Source organism: Protobothrops mucrosquamatus, unplaced genomic scaffold (genome assembly GCF_001527695.2).
Source record: "Protobothrops mucrosquamatus isolate PMUCROS unplaced genomic scaffold, P.Mucros_1.0 scaffold_26, whole genome shotgun sequence".
Lineage (NCBI taxonomy): Eukaryota > Metazoa > Chordata > Lepidosauria > Squamata > Viperidae > Protobothrops > Protobothrops mucrosquamatus.
The window spans coordinates 5434-23043 of record NW_015386102.1 but is presented as its reverse complement, the minus strand read 5'-3'; the positions used below and the strand labels follow the sequence as shown (position 1 = coordinate 23043).

At 41.5% G+C, this 17610-nt stretch overlaps 1 protein-coding gene across 1 annotated transcript in view; it reads right to left on the bottom strand.

Moving 5' to 3' along the window:
* The window catches only part of LOC107303241 (voltage-dependent calcium channel subunit alpha-2/delta-1-like), a gene marked incomplete at its 5' end in the record, with an annotated part of 42887 nt that overhangs the window by 22007 nt on the left and 3270 nt on the right, over positions 1–17610 (bottom strand). The window contains 11 exons of the mRNA XM_015832449.2: positions 3962–4014; positions 5557–5709; positions 5836–5907; positions 7773–7817; positions 10656–10723; positions 11535–11612; positions 11869–11972; positions 12842–12904; positions 13149–13230; positions 14218–14315; positions 15380–15440. Of these exons, the coding sequence (XP_015687935.2) occupies positions 3962–4014; positions 5557–5709; positions 5836–5907; positions 7773–7817; positions 10656–10723; positions 11535–11612; positions 11869–11972; positions 12842–12904; positions 13149–13230; positions 14218–14315; positions 15380–15440 (877 nt within the window). The remainder of the gene's footprint in view (positions 1–3961; positions 4015–5556; positions 5710–5835; positions 5908–7772; positions 7818–10655; positions 10724–11534; positions 11613–11868; positions 11973–12841; positions 12905–13148; positions 13231–14217; positions 14316–15379; positions 15441–17610) is intronic.

The window sequence follows — 17610 nt, the reverse complement described above, 5'->3', positions numbered from 1 at the left end:
TCCTCCTCCTCCTCCTTCTTCTTCTTCTTCTTCTTCTTCTCTTCCTCCTCCTCCTCCTCCTCCTCCCTCCCTCCCACACTCCCTTCTACCACTGATGATGTTGCCTAGTTTAGTAATGAAACATCTGCAAGAAAATAGCCAAGCTCAGAGAGCACCAAGGACCTCACAGGCCTTCTCCTCCTCCTCCTCCTCCTCCTCCTCCTCACATACCCCTCTCCCTTCTAGCACTGATGATGTTCCCTAGTTGGGTAATGAAACGTCTGCAAGAAAACAAGCAAGCTCAGAGAGCACCAAGGACCCCCCAATTCCATGTTTTGTATACAGGTAGTTATCAACTTATGACTGGTCCCTTAGTGGCCATTCAAAGTTATGACAGAACCCCCCATAAGGTACTTTCATCCTGGTTCTGAAGTTCTGATGTCCATCTTGGCCCCCTCCCATAATCACATCACTGGATTTTGGGCACTTGGCAACCGGCCCATATTTACAGCTGTTGGCAACATTCCACAATCGCACAAATGCAATTTATGATGGTTTTTTTGTCACAAAAGTGGCGGTTACTTCTGATTTGGGGCAAAACATCCGATAGGTGGACAATGGGCTTGTTTAATGACCACAGATTTGCTTGATGGCTGCAGTGGTTCTCTTAATGAGCATTGCAAAAAAAAAAGGTCATAAAATTGGCTCGGTCACATGGGTGACCTGCTTTACAACTGTCATGTCTTATGACCATAATAGGCAGCCTCCATTAGGATCATAAGTTGAGGATTACCTATGTCAAAAAGTATGCAACGAGAGAAGCAAGGTTAAGACCTCAGAGAAATCATTAATTTCTTAATAAGAAATACTTGGAATTCTGCATCCAATTTTGGTCACCATGATGTAAAAAAGATGTTGAGACTCTTAAGGAGTGCAGAGAAGAACAATAAAGATGATTAGGGGACTGGAGGCTAAAACATATAAGGAACGGTTGCTGGAATTGGGCATGTCTAGTTTAATGAAGAGAAGGACGAGGGGGGACATAATAGCAGTGTTCCAATATCTCAGGGGCTGCCCCAAAGAAGAGGGAGTCAAGGCAGGGCAAGAAGCAACGGATGGAAACTAATCAAGGAGAGAAGCAACCGAAAACTAAGGAGAAACTTCCTGACAGTGAGAACAATTAACCAGTGGAACAACCTGCCTCCAGAAGCGGTGAATGCTCCAACACTGGAAGTTTTTAAGAAGAGACTGGACAGCCATTTGTCTGAAATGGTGTAGGGTTTCCTGCCTGAGCAGGGGGTTGGACTCGATGACCTCCAAGGTCCCTTCCAACTTTATTACTATTATTATTATTATTAAGATCCGGGGCTATTTATACCCAATGTATTTTAAATAAAACAACATTGGTTTTTTTACTGCCTGGAGAAATCAATATGGGTAAAACCATCAGGACAGGATAGATAGTACATTGTGTCAAAATTCATAAATTCTCCCCTCCTCTAAAGGACAGGTGGAAGTCATGTAAAACTTTTGGAAAATGAAAACCTTCCATAATGTAATATCTATATCTGTCTGAGAACTTAAGGAAAGGAAATTGAAATCTACAAACCAATTAGACAATGGGTAAACCAAATAACCCTTAAATTATGAGCAGAGCAGAAGTACACATTGGCCAAGAATTTTATTTCTCACTTCCCCTTCACTTGCAAAAATGTCCAAGGATTATTATTATTATTTTAGATCTTCTATGTTAATGTTACCACTCTATAAACTTTCCCTTCCTCTTCCTAGCATACAAGATGGCGTGGTAAAATGAATCAAGCTATTTTACCAGCCAAAAAAGCCAATACAATCCTAGAACCAAAATCACGTGAAGTATTAGTACCGCTTTATAAAGCCTTAGTGAGGTCACACCTGGAATACTGCATCCAGTTTTTGGTCTCCACATTACAAAAAAGACGTTGAGACTTTGGAAAAAGTGCAAAGAAGATCAACTAAGACGATTAAAGGCCTGGAGGCTAAAACATATGAAGAACGGTTGCAGGATTTGGGTTTGGTTAGTCTAGAGAAAAGAAGGACTGGGGGGGGGGACGTGACAACAGTATTCCAATATTTGAGGGGCTGCCACAAGGAAGAGGAGGGATAACCTATTCTCCAAAGCACCTGAACATAGGACAAGAAACAATGGATGGAAACTAATCAAGGAGAGAAGGATGGAAACTAATCAAGGAGAGAAGCAATCTGGAACTAAGGAGGAATTTCCCAACAGTGAGAGCAACTAACCAGTGGAACAGCTTGCCTCCAGAAGTTGTGGATGATCCATCACTGGAGGTTTTCAAGAAGATATTGGATATGCTCCTGTCTGAAATGGTATAGGGTCTCCTGCTTGAGCAGGGGGTTGGACTAGAAGTCGTCCAAGGTCTCTTCTAACTCTATTCTGATTGATTTCCCACAGAATCGTATCTTATGACAGCCTGACCTCTCTCAATAAGATTGCAGAATAAGAAAGGTACCTAGGTTGGTTCAAGTCTCCAATTATTGTAGCTTTGTCTTTCTGAAATTGATAGTTGTTCTGTCCCAGCCTACGTGAGTCCTTGTTAAGCTCACAAGGAGAAACCCCTCTTCCAAGAAACAGGCAGGAACCACAAGAAAAAACCAACCCCTTTTATTCTCACAGACCTGAGTCAATGTCCAAGGCAAACAAACGCAGTCCACAGAAACTCGATCCTCAACACGAACGGCTGCCTTCGGCAACCAGCACCTCCCACACCTTCCCTTTTATAATTCAGCCAAGGTGTGGCTTCCTAATGCCTTCTCCTTTGCCTTTGGAGCCGCCCCATTGCATTCCTCTGTCCTACTCGCTTATCTTGCCTGCGCTTTCGTGCATCCTGGATTTGTCCCAGCTGTTCTTCATCACTGTCCAACTCAGGCTCCCAGCACAGCTGTGTCTCAGCCTGATCGCAAATAGAGGGGCCAGACTCCTCCTCCAACTGTAAGTCTTGGAGCTCCCCAGAGCCTTCCTCTGACTCTGATGTCACTCCAGGCCCCTCCTCCTCCTCTGATTTCTCAGACTCAGCTGCCGAATCCACTGGCTGGTGAGGAATCACAACAATAGTGTCCTTCTCACCTCCCCACCAGACATTCCTTCCACCCCATTCTCTGCTTATGCTCCCTTGATCAGTCGTGAATCATTAACACAGAACATCTGTAAGACCACAAATGTTCTCAATCTAGTTTCTTTCCACTGATTTTTAAAATCCAATGTTTTCCTTTTATCCTGGTCACATATCATCAGTGGGGCCTTTCTCATCTCTGCAAATCTGTACCAATAAAGTCGGAGGGAGGAGGTGAAGGACAGGTCATTCTGGAATTATAACCATCATTGAGCCCAAAATTGTCTGTTGCTAAGCTGGCCATTTTTTAAGTGAGTCTTGCCCCATTTTGTGACCTTTCTTGCCACAGTTGTTAAGTGAACCACTGTAGTTACATTAGGAACATGGTTGTTAAGTGAAGCTTAAGCTTCCCCACTGACTTGGCTTATCGGAAGGTCGTAAAAAGAGGATCACGTGACCCTGGGACACTGCAACCGTCATAAATATGAATCAGTTGCCAAGCATCTGAATTTTGAGCACGTGACTGGGGGGATGCTTCAAATGTCGTAAGTGTGAAAAACGGTCATAAGTCACACTTTTTCCGTGCCGTTGTAACTTTGAATGGTCACTAATCAAGCTATTGTAAGTTGAGGATGACCTGTATTGAAGTCAAACTACAGGTGCTCCTTAATGACTGTTCAAACTTTCGACGGGCCTCCCCAGAGCTACTTATGACCTGATTTTGAAATGTTGGTGGCCACAGTCGTGTGATCACAGTCTGCACACTTGGCATATCGGTGGGAACTAATTCTTCTTACTCACCGAGTTTGATCAAGGCCTTCGCGAAGCTCAAATGTGTAATAATCCTATCTGCAAAAAACTTAACTTACCAGGCGGCTGCAGAGGCCCACCATCCAAGATGTAAAATATCTGCTATTGTAGGCTGGAAAAGAGGAAGCAAAGAGCGTAATCTTAGAAGAATCTCTAAAAACACGTATGGCAGTGGTGGCGAACCTATGGCACAGGTGCCAGAGGCGGCACTCAGAGCCCTCTCTGTGGGCACACACACTGTCTCCCCAGCCCCGCCTCCTCCCACGGCCCCCTCCCCACCAGCAGCCCCCCCGGAGGAGAGTTGCCCCTGGGCATGGCCCACACAAAGCAGCGGAGCCAAGGACATGGTAGCTGGGCAATGGGGACAAGACTCTGCCCTTGCGCCCCGTTGCACGCAGATGATGCTGCGGGACACGGGCGGAGGGCGTGGCCACCACGGTGCTGCTGGGCTGCCTGGGTCATCTGTGGTGGGCTTTGGAGGTGGTGGGTGGCCCAGTGGGCAGGGCAGAGCGGGGATGGGGGTGGGGGGCAGTTTTTGGGCACTCGGTCTCTAAAAGATTCGCCATCACTGACCTATGGGTTGTCTCCCCCCAACTTCCAGATATTGAATAACTTATTTGATTTATGGAATCTCACTGTTGCCTCACTGTTGCTGGGAGGTTATGTTTTATAAAGTTTTTCTTAACATACTAATATTGTGGGGCCCTTACCACACCGTGGGAAGTGCTGGAGGATTAGGGATAGTTTAGGGATAGAATGTCTTGGGAAAAAAATCTAACTATGTGGTCCCTAGGAATCAACAGTTGTATATCGAAAAAAATAGAATTGTTTGGTGTCCCAAAGGTGCTTTTTCCAAAAGACAACTGGACTTTGAAATGAACTGAAGTTGCTTCTGGGATGAGAAGTGAAATGTTTTCAAAGAAAACATCAAGAAAGTCCAGTTGCCTTTTGGAAAAAGCACCTTTGGGACAACCATGACCTGGATGACTGAGAATCTCCACGGACATTTAACACAAGCTTGCACAGTTCTGATCTTTGTAGGTATAGACACATCATGCCCCTTGAATATAATTTCCAAGGTCTTTATAGCTGCCTTACCAAATGCAAGTGTGTAATATATTTCTTGACTATTGATGGTTGATCATTAAAAGCAGAAGCTATTCATATAGCAATATCTTCACCATCATTTATAAGGCTGGTTGTTCTACCTCCTGCCATTTTTTAAATCTCTTTTTGACACCTTGTAGATTTCACTTACTAGCAATAGCAATAGCACTTAGACTTATATACCGCTTTGTGGTGCCTTACAGTCCTCTCTACAGTAAGTGGCTTACAGAGTCAGCCTGTTGTCCCCAATAATCTGGGTCCTCATTTTACCAACCTCAAAAGGATGGAAGGCTGAGTCAACCTTGACCTGGTCAGGATCGAACTCCTGGCAGTGGGCAGAGTCAGCCTGCAATACTGCATTCTAACCACTGCGCCACCACGGCTCCTTGCACCCTTTCTGTGCCCTTTCGCATCTATATTTTACTTTATTTCTTACTTTCCTTGGTATTTTATCATTTTACATTTGACCCTGGCATTGGTTAGTGGTCATAATAAATCCGAAGCAATAGGAATCAAAACTGGATGGAAAACTGCAAGGCATACTGACCACGTTGATGGAGCGGAGTCCCGCTCCTTGTTTCGGTTCATCCTCTGGATCGCAAACAGACTGATAGTCGTAAGACTTGTTGAAGGCATACAAGGACATATTAATGAGATTTCGCATGAGACCCGGATCGATCTCTCCGAAGAACTTTCCAATCTAATGCAAAACGAAAGGTTTTACCCAAAGGTCAGTTTTCACGCAGAGTAACTACTGCGTGTATTTCCTAAAAGACACTGCTTAATTAATAAGGTATTCAGCGTCACATTTAATTCAAACACGTACCTCTGGAAAATAGTTTTCTTGGTTGGTCATCAAAAGAAATCCTCCATCATCAAGAATGACACAATCGATATGCTAGCAGAAAGAAGAACCACAGAATGTAACTAAGTAATTATTGAGATTTATCTTCTAGCTCAGGGGTAGGCAACCTTGGCTCTTTTATGACTCGTGGACTTCAACTCCCAGAATTCCTGAGCCAGCATGGCTCGGCTTGGAAACCTCTCCCTTTCCCCTCAGCGTGGCTGGCTCAGGAACTCTGGGAGTTGAAGTCCACGAGTCATAAAAGAGCCAAGGTTGCCTACCCTGACCTTACACCATCCCAGTCAGGTGTTTGTCCAGGATATTTTTGAAAACCTTCAACAGATGAAATACCCACAACTCTATCGATTGATTTTTCTCAATGACAGGAAATTTCTCCTTCGTTCTAGGTTTAATGATGTTCCAATGGTTATTTCTTGTCCTGCCCTCAGGTGCTTTGAAAAATAAGTCAATTCTTCTCCGTGGCAGTCCCTCAAGTACTGGAAGATGGTGATCGTGTCCCCCTAACCCAGGGGTCTTCAAACGTGGCCCTTTTATGGCTCGTGGACTTCAACTCCCAGAATTCCTCAGCCAGCATGGCTCAGCTTGGAAACCTCTCCCTTTCCCCTCAGCATGCCTGGCTCAGGAATTCTGGGAGTTGAAGTCCACGAGTCATAAAAGAGCCAAGGTTGCCTACCCCTGGTCTAACTGAATACAGGTAGTCCCCAACTTACGACCACAATTGAGCCCCAAAATTTCCGTTGCTAAGTGAGACGCTTGTGAAGTGAGTTTAGCTCCATTTTACCACCTTTCTTGTCACAGTCGTTAACCGAATCACTGCAGCTCTTAAGTTAGTAACAGGTGAATCTGGCTTTTTCCCATTGCCTTTGCTTGTCAGAAGGTCGCAAAAGGGGATCACGTGACCCCCAGGACATGGCAACGGTCATAAATATGAGTCAGTTGCCAAGCGTCTGAATTTTGATCACGTGATCTTGGGAATACTATATTGGTTGTGTAAAAAACAGCCATAAGTCAGGGTTTTTTTTCAGTGCTGTTGTTACTTTGAACGGTCACTAAAATGAACCATTGTAAGTCAAGGACTACCTGTATAAACAGAAAAAATAATAATGCAAGATCTTATTCACAGGTTAGATAATCTTAAAATACTGTCAGTTATAATCCTTGGAGAATTTTGGGAATAAATTACAATGGGACGTCTGTCAGAAAATATTAATTTCCTGCAAGGAAACATTAACCTACACGAAATTGTGCTATTCTTCTCACTCGGGATTCAAACCAGCTAAAAGGATGGCATGCTGTCAGTTTCAAGCATTTCCTGAGAGTTACTATTATTAAATATAAATGTTGCCCAATGGACATTTATGTTTCTTTTTATTTTGGTGAACATAAACCTGCCTGCAGATTTGATTTGCAATGTGTTTGTTCGAACCACAGATCTTAATGCTAGCAAGATTAACATAATGTTAATCACGAACGAAGGTGAATCTACATGTCCCAGGATAATGTTGCAGGATCCAATTTGGGTTAGACACCTGGACCAGAGATTTTGTCTTCCGAGCTTTTGGATGTTCTGGAGACCATCCTGAGGGAACTTCTCTCAGCTGGAATATGTGCTTTGGGCTATTTTGTGTGTGATATTTAAATAGTGCCTGTTGTGTGTGGCTTTTTAGATGTTGATTGGGGTGTTGATTAACGTATTAATGACTTAATACCCAGCCATCAACACCCAATGACCGACCCAGATTGGACCCTGCAGTCAGGTTAATGCTTAACGTTGACATAGCTGCTTTGAGAATCCAAAACGACATCATATAATTGTCCAGTTATCAACTCTTAAAACACATGAGTTGTTAACAATGAGTTTATTTGGCGAAAGAAGCATCTATTCCTTGTCTTCTTACCTGACTGTCTTTTTCGCACCCGCAAATTTCACTTCCACTTTTACACTGAAAAAATGTAAGCACAAGTGCATTTGTGAAACCATTCCTCTTTCGAAAACAACGAAGACACAATACGCATGGCATTATCCAATCTGGGAGACATTTTCCCAAGATGCTGGATCAAGAAACCCATAAACTCTTATTTTTAATGTTTTAATAGTGGACAGCACAACTTTCTCTTCAGTTATCCTGAAAAAGCCTTAATCTGCACAATGGACAAATTGGGGACATCTGAAAAAAATGTCTTCTGCTTGATGTTTGAATTTCCATTGGAAAGATGGCCACGCCAAGGATTGAGGAACTGCATAGGATTAATTTTGGACTCATTGGAGAAGAGCCTAATGCTGGGAAAGATGGAGGGCAATAGAAGAAGGGGATGACTGAGAAGGAGGTGGCTGGATGGAGTCACTGAAGCAGTAGGCGTGAGCTTAAAGGGACTCCAGAAGATGGTAGAGGACAGGAAGGCCTGGAGGAACGTTATCCATGGGGTCATGATGGGTCGGACACAACTTCGCAACTAACAACAACCACAGTTTTGGACTCACTAGGTTGCTCTTTGACCTATCATGAGTAACAAATAAAAAACCTCTTAAAAATCCATGTTTGCCAATTGCACACAAGTCTCTGGTTTTACAGAGTTATGGTTCTCCAGAGTATATATATATACTGCTCACAAAAATAAAGGGAACGCAAACCCTTTCAGTTCCATGGTAAAATGTTCCCTTTATTTTTGTGAGCAATGTATATATATATATATACACAGCCAACCACCCAGGATGTTGCAACACAAAACTCAGGATATCACTACACTAGATCTTAGGGTGTAATCACACAACCCATTACCCAGGTCGTTATAACACAAAAGACTAATGGGCACACAGCCAGCACCTCAACTACTCAGGATGTTACGAAACAGCTGAACAATCAGCAAACAATAACAGCCAATCAATCCACACAGCCAGCCAATCCACCTACAGCAACTAAGCCAGCACTCCACACACCCCCACCAATATATATAGAGAGACGGCAGCTCCGATCACACTCCACTCGCACAAGCACGAAGCCGAAGACCCCAGCCTGAAGATGACGAGTGGGACCTCGTCGAAACGTCGCCAAGATACTCTCAATCTTACACGGGAAAAGACCTGAATACGCCAAGACCTGCATATATGTGTGTGTGTGTGTAATCATATATATATAAACATATATGAATGCTTTTTGAACACCCTGTCGGCCCAAATATGGGGGAGAGAAATCTTTTGCCTGTATCAGCTCAATCCAGAGCCATCCACAGGCAGCAGTCGCTTAACTGCGACATCATATGTGTTTTTCAAAATTGAGCTGATACAGGCAAAAGATTTCTCTCCCCCATATTTGGGCCGACAGGGTGTTCAAAAAGCATTCATCCTCTTCCCCTGTCTCTTGTAGCTAACAAAGTGAGAAAGAGCCTGTGGCCTAGGGGCAACACTTCTGCTTAACATGCAGACAGCCCAGGTTCGAATCTCAGCAAGGGTATGTCTGGCTGATGAAAAACCTAATAAGGTTAGAAATAGCTATCCCAGTATTCCCTTAATTCTTTGTTAGCAATCCAAATTTTGAAAAACATAAACATATATATAAACGTTTTTGTATTTATTTCAAAGGCTTACATGGCTGCCCATCTCACCTGTGAAACAGTAATAATTTCAGAGTAGTTTATCCCTAGTTTAGTTGCTTTTAGAGATCAAGTGCTGGGATATCATCTCCAATATGGAATATGGAAAACTTTGAACAGATTGAGAACAGAGGTATGACAATGCAAGAAGAACTTGAAGATATGAGACTACAATCACAGGAGATGGAAATTGCAAATACCTGAACATTTATCGATACGCCATAATCTTGATGGGCCATATACAATGATACCAATATAAGGATACTATTTGTAGCTCAGTGTTGAGATGAGGATCCTTGGTGCTCTCTGAAGCAAATACCTTGGTTGTTTTCTTGCAGTTGTTTCATTACCCAACTAGGGAACATCATCAGTGCTAGAAGGAAGAAGGGCTTGCAGAGAGGAGGAGGAGGAGGAAGAGGAAGAGGAAGAGGAAGAGGAAGAGGAAGAGGAAGAGGAAGAGGAAGAGGAAGAGGAGGTCCTTGGTAATGCTAGTCATGATGATGTTAACTAATTTAGATAATGAAATATCTGCAAGAAAACAACCAAGCTCAGAGAGCACCAAGGACCCCTCATATAATAATTGATGATTTGTTCTTGGCCAAAGCTATTCAGACCCGCTACTTATTAGGCCTCAAATATGTCACGTAAGTGTTCTAAATTCCACCTGAGTTTTAATTTTTATATATTTTTATATTTTCTATATAGCTGTTGAAAGTTTTTTTTTTATTTAATTGTATTAATTTTCAAGTATCGTAATTTCTCTTTAACATAAGATGTACTCGCAAGATAAATAGTGATAAATAGAAACCTCATTTTTTTTTATTTTGGAGGGTATACGGATGTTTATTCTTTTATGTATTTGTTTAATTCAGTTGGAATGCTGCCTTACGTTGGGCGGCTGACCAGTAGTAACACAAGCACGGGTACCAAACGAAACCAAGACGGGATCCAGGCCAAATATACAAAATATATAAATAGAAAACAAAAATAACACAGACCCAGTGAACAAGAGGCCTCTTCTCTCTCACCCCACGGCCTAGAAGAAGAACCAGATCTTCAAGCTTTATGGAACCTCAACAGGATGGGAGCTATACAGGCTTTGATTCGGTAATTTTAATGTTTTATAGAGCTCCTAAGAGCTCTATAAAAGAAGCTCTGGAGAAACTGAAGGTGAAGCCTACGAAACTCACCTGATCTTTAGTGGTGAGTGTCGCGAAACTTGTCATCCAGCTGCTCAGATTGATTTTTACTCCAACAACTGGCAAGAAATACATGTAGCATGAGAAAATAAAAATATCAACATTGCAAAATTATCTATCTGTCTGTCTGTCTGTCTGTCTGTCTGTCTGTCTGTCTGTCTGTCTTGTCTGTCTATCATCTATCATCTATCTATTATCTATATTATCTATCTATCTATCTATCTATCTATCTATCTATCTATCTATCTATCTATCTATCAGTTCTGACATATTCTATCTATCTATCTATCTATCTATCTATCTATCATCTCTATTTATCCATTATCTATCAGTTCTGACATATTCTATCTATCTATCTATCTATCTATCTATCTATCTATCTATCTATCTATCTATCTATCTATCTATCTATCTATCTATCTATCTATCTATCTATCTATCATCTACATTTATTTATATTTATCTATATCTATCCATTATCTACCTACCTACCTACCTACCTATCTATCTATCTATGTTCTGACATATTCTATCTATCTATCTATCTATCTATCTATCTATCTATCTATCTATCTATCTATCTATCTATCTATCTATTTATCTATTTATCTATTTTTTTGTCCATCCATCATCTGTCTGTCTGTCTATTATCTATCTATCTTCTACCTATCTATCTATCTGTCATCATATATCTATCTGGAAATGCCATTCTTTTCTTACACCATCCTTGGAATTCGTGGTTTCCAGAATTTAAACCTCATTCCCCCTTAGATGACTCTGAACACTGGTTTTGTCGTATGGGTATTGAATTGCTATGTTCCATAACGAGTTTTGTTTTCTGTGTGGAAGGAGAATCCCATTCTTTCCTACCTGCTGGTTTGAGAAGTTTTCCGTTCACGGTGATCTTCACAGCCTTGCTCACCATAATCCCATCTTCATTGATGCTTCCTGAGCATTCAAAAAAGAAAAAAGAAAACAGAGTTGACTTGCCATTATGATATGTCTCTTTATCAACGGCACTGATACTTCGGATGATCTTGATGCATTAGGAATAATAATAATAATAATAATAATAATAATAATAATAATAATAATAATAATAATAGTAATAATAATAATAATAATAATAACAACAACAACAACAACAACGTCTTATTGTTATACTGTAAAAGACTGTAAAAACAGTGAGAGCCCAGTGACTTACGGTTGAAGAACGGAGCCGTGAAGATATAATTCTCATTATCTAAGCTCCTTTTGTAGAAGCTCTGTTCATAAGTTTCAGAATTTTCTGTCCAATATTCGCCTGCACTAAACATAAGATACAGATATTAATTTTTTTAATTGTGATTCCCTGGGATTTTTTTGTTTAAACACTGGTAAGGCACTTGTAGGCAAGTTACTCAAGGTAGAGAGCCAGGCAGGTGGGGCTTGGCCAAGCCATCCTGAAGCTGTTAAGGTGACAACAGTTGCAGAAAAAAAGCATGTTTTAAGCCCAGGGAAGTAGGGAAGGGTTAAAAAGGGACTCAAATTGATTTCCCCTGACTCCTTGGAGAATAAAATGGGGTGAAAGGAAAACACAAGCAGTTGTGCAAGATTCCTGTTCCTGTTATCTTCTCTCAATAAAGCATTATTCTAGTCTTCCTATGAATTCAGTTTCCTGACGTGGTCTATCCCATAAGGCTGACGCAAAGTTAATGAGGATCCAGAAAAAATGCATTATGAGAAAAATAAAAAATTGGTTACACTCAAAGTAAGCCTTAGGGAAATCAAGGCATTATCTTTTCTGAGGTTCATTCATTCATTCAATCAATCAATCAATCAATTTCTATAGCCACCACCTCAGTCAATGACTCTGGGCAATTTACAGTTCAAAAATATTGATTTAATTTTTATTCTACCCATCAAATCAAGGCACTAGCTTTTCTGGAGTTAGTTAGTTAGTTAGTTAGTTAGTTAGTTAGTTGGTTGGTTAGTTGGTTAGTTGGTTAGTTGGTTAGTTGGTTAGTTGGTTAGTTGGTTAGTTGGTTAGTTGGTTAGTTGGTTCGTTCATTCATTTTAATATTTTAATCATTCATTCTCACAGTGTCAATGGAATTCTGGCCTCAAATCAGATCCTTAAGCATGTTAATCATTAGCAAACACTGTTAACATTATTCAAGATTAAATGGCCTTCTTACCTTTTGGGATATACTCTGGTGATCCCTCCATCTGTAACTACAAAGCGTGCCGTAATTCCCTCCCTGGAAAGATAAAGATTTAGATCAACATCAATATAGAAGGATAGGCCAGCCTTCTTGAGAACATTCTAGAATGTTCCTCTAAAGCAGAACAATAAACGTGCACATCCTTCGTCTAACCATGTTATTTCTTTCGACTGGATTATTCAAACAGTAAGTTCTGATCTGATAGTTGAAGGAAGCGTGAACATTCAGAAACAGAGCTATTCATGGCATGGGATAGAGGAAGCAAAGAAGGAATACTCACGGGTCTTGCTTACTCCAGTAATTCTGGACCAGTTCACTTGTGAAGCCAGCATCCAACAAAGCTCTCATCACCAAGCCATTACCTGCCATAAAACAAGAAGAGAAGAGAAGAGAAGAGAAGGGAAGGGAAGGGAAGGGAAGGGAAGGGAAGAGAAGAGAAGAGAAGGGAAGGGAAGGGAAGGGAAGGGAAGGGAAGGGAAGGGAAGGAGAAGGGCGGGATATAAATGCAATTATAAATAAATAAAATAAAAGGGAAGGGAAGGGAAGGGAAGGGAAGGGAGGAGACGAGACGAGACAAGACAAGACAAGAGAAGCCAAGGGAAGGGAGGAGAGGAGAGGAGAGGAGAGAAGGGAAGGGAGGAGAGGAGAGGAGAGGAGAGGAGAGGAGAGGAGAGAAGAGAAGAGAAGAGAAGAGAAGACAAGAGAAGAGAAGAGAAGAGAAGACAAGACAAGACAAGAAAAGACAAGAGAAGACAAGGGAAGTGAGGAGAGGAGAGAAGAGAAGACAAGAGAAGACAAGGGAAGTGAGGAGAGGAGAGAAGAGAAGACAAGAGAAGACAAGGGAAGGGAGGAGGAGAGGAGAGGAGAGGAGAGGAGAGAAGAGAAGAGAAGAGAAGAGAAGAGAAGATCATTTATCTACTACTATTAAATTATTAATAGTGGAACAAGATTGGTAAGATCATCAGTCCATCCATCTCAGAACATTCCCACCTGACATAGGACTTGAATAGTTGAGGAACCATCTATCTCCCTTGGTATCTGCCCAACTGCTTCAATCTGGTAGGGTTGCCATGCTCAAGTTCCTTCAATGAAACAGTGGCATCTAACAGTGGCATTGGAAGCACATGTTCCCTGTTTTGTCCCTCTGATATGAAGTCCCGTCTCCCAAGATCCAGATGTTTTCCACCATACTGGCAGGTCACTCATATTTGGTGAAATTCTGCATTCTCAGATTGGTTTCATGCTATTTTAATTTTGTGTGTTGTTTGATTCCATTATTATGTTTTAACTAAATCGATGCACTTTCAGTGTTATTGCAAGAGAGTAATTTATTGAAAGGCCATACTTACATGAAGGGTTTTCGGGTGAATATTGATCCATAAATTCAATGAAATTCTGAAGAAATACAGTATTATTGTCTGTTATTTTCACTGTGCTACAGTAGTCCCTAAAAAAAGTAAATAAAAAAGATGAAAGTTTGTACCACATTGCTGCATTGGGCAATCTGCTATCCTGTCCCCCCTCGTCCTTCTCTTCGTTAAACTAGACATACCCAATTCCAGCAACCGTTCCTTATATGTTTTAGCCTCCAGTCCCCTGATCATCTTTATTGCTCTTCTCTGTACTCTTTCTAGAGTCTCAGCATCTTTTTTACATCATGGCAACCAAAAATGGATGCAGTATTCCAAGTATTTCTTATTAGGAAATTAATGATTTCTCTGAGGTCTTAACCTTGCTTCTCTCATTGCATACTTTTTGACATAGGTAATCCTCAACTTATGATCCTAATGGAGGCTGCCTATTATGGTCATAAGACATGACAGTTGTAAAGCAGGTCACCCATGTGACCGAGCCAATTTTATGACCTTTTTTTTTTGCAATGCTCATTAAGAGAACCACTGCAACCAAATCTGTGTGTCATTAAACAAGCCCATTGTCCACCTATGAGATGTTTTGCCCCAAATCAGAAGTAACCGCCACTTTTGTGACAAAAAAACCATCATAAATTGCAGTTGTGCAGTTGTGGGATGTTGCCAACAGCTGTAAATATGGGCCGGTTTCCAAGTGACCAAAATCCAGTGATGTGATTGTGGGAGGGGGCCAAGATGGACATCAGAACTTCAAAACCAGGCTGAAAGTACCTTGTGGGGGGTTCTGTCATAACTTTGAATGGCCACTAAGGGACCAGTCATAAGTTGATAACTACCTGTATACAAAACACAGAATTGGGGGGTCCTTGGTGCTCTCTGAGCTTGCTTGTTTTCTTGCAGACGTTTCATTACCCAACTAGGGAACATCATCAGTGCTAGTAAGGAGGGCGGCCAGACGCATCACGTGGAAGCCATGCCCACCCCATTGCCAGCAATGGCAAAATAGTCCTGATGTGATGTCATGAATTTGACATGTCTGCTCTACTTTACTAGATAGTTCTATTTTTCCAGAAGTAGTTAGCACGTCAGTCAAGAGATATTATGTAATGCTTGGCAACCTGGAGCAGCAAAATGTACTAACCTGGGTGCTAAAAATGTATATCCAAATTCATCAAAGGACTCTCGCTTCAGGGTTGCAATAACTGCAAAAAGGAAAGCAAAACATTAAATGAACTAAATTCACCTTTCGAGACCACTGGGTGACAGGCGAAAATGTTTAACCACAAAAACCACCTGGATGAATTCCACATTTAATTCAAGAGATTACGTAAGGTACTGTGGCCAGACAACCCGGATGAAACACAAACCATATTTGGTGTTCAGATGACCAGGTCATCTTTTTTTTTTTTCCTAATGACTATAACTCAAGATCGGCGTTTTCATATTAGATGTGGAATAGATCCAGTTATAAAATGGCAACTTAGGAAAATAAGCACAATATAAAATTGGTGCAACTTAAAAGTGAGCTAAACGGTCGTCGGAGGCATCTGCTGAATCCAGGGATTTGGGCAAACGGGAAGAAACGGGTGTGTCGTGATGTCACAAAGCAAGCTCAGCTGTACAAAGGAAGCAGAGTTAGCACGGTGACATCACAACAGCCCTTTCATCATTTGCGATGGAGGATGGGTGCGGGATGCATTCTCTACCACCATCAAGGATGCTCAGATTGACCACGTAGCAACTGAAACTACCCAGAAGAAGAATCTCAAACTCAAACCAAAAGCATTTGAAAAAATTGGCCCTAGCTCAAATAATAATAATAATAATAATAATAATAATAATAATAATAATAATAATAATAATAATAATAATAATAAAGTTGGAAGGGACCTTGGAGGTCATCTAGTCCAACCCCCTGCTCAGGCAGGAAACCCTACACCATTTCAGACAAATGGCTGTCCAGTCTTTTCTTAAAAACTTCCAGTGTTGGAGCATTCACCGCTTCTGGAGGCAGGTTGTTCCACTGGTTAATTGTTCTAACTGTCAGGAAGTTTCTCCTTAGTTCTAGGTTGCTTCTCTCCTTGATGAGTTTCCATCCGTTGCTTCTCGTCCTGCCTTCAGGCGCCTTGGAGAATAGCTTGACTCCCTCTTCTTTGTGGCAGCCCCTGAGATACTGGAACACGGCTATCCTGTCTCCCCTCATCCTTCTCTTCATTAAACTAGACATACCCAATTCCATCAACCGTTCCTTATATGTTTTAGCCTCCAGTCCCCTAATCATCTTTGTTGCTCTTCTCTGTACTCTTTCTAGAGTCTCAGCATCTTTTTTCCATCGTGGTGACCAAAACTGGATGCCGTATTCCAAGTGTGGCCTTACCAAGGCCTTGTAAAGTGGTATTAATACTTCACGTGATCTTGATTCTATCCCTCTGTTAATGTTTATTTGAGCATAATTGCATTTCAGGGTTGCTGAAATGCATAAAGTTTCCAGTCCAGAAATAAAATGAAGATTGTTTGCAAAACAGCAAGTGAGAGAATTGAACACAGGAGGATCAGAGAGTGACAAGACACTGGAACACAAATGGGGCAAAGAGAGCGGGGCTGTAGTGTAATTTTTGACACAGTTTAGCCTTTTGGCCTCTGTAACACCCAGCTGGCATTGCAAAAAAAAAACCAAAAAAAACCCTTCTGGGACCAATACAAAGGGTGGTAGCCGAGAGGAAAAATGAAATACAAATGGCCAACACCAACAATAATACACAGAGGGAAATTAGCAACAAGAATGTTATATACTTGCCCTTTAGGACTGTGATTATCCATCAGAAAGAGAAAGCAAGAAAACAGAAAAAAAAGAGGGTAAACCAAAAGGGGTCACAAGCCAATATTTTATTCAACTAGCCACGTGAATAAAAATATTGTGGCATAGAGAGAGAGAGAAAGAGAAAAAGAGAGAGAGAGGTCACAGGTTCAGTTTTTTGTACAGCTGTATTCTGGAGGAAAAACAACAACAACAGTATTTCTGAAATTTGGGCACACGTTTCCGGTCAAGTATTTTTTAATGTACAGGTAGTCCTCGACTTACGATCACAATGGAGGGAGTGAGAAATTTGTTAAGTGAGCTTTGCTCCATTTTACGACTTTTCTCGCCACAGTCAGTAAGTGAATCACTGCAACCCCTTAACATGGTTGTTAAGTGAATCTGGCTTCCCCATTGACGTTGCTTGTCAGAAGGTCACAAAAGGGGATCACGTGACCCTTGGACACTACAACCGTCATAAGCACCAGTCAGTTGCCAAGCATCTGAATTTTGATCACGTGACCACGGGGGATGCTGCAATGGTCGTAAGTGTGAAAAAACAGTCATGGGGATGG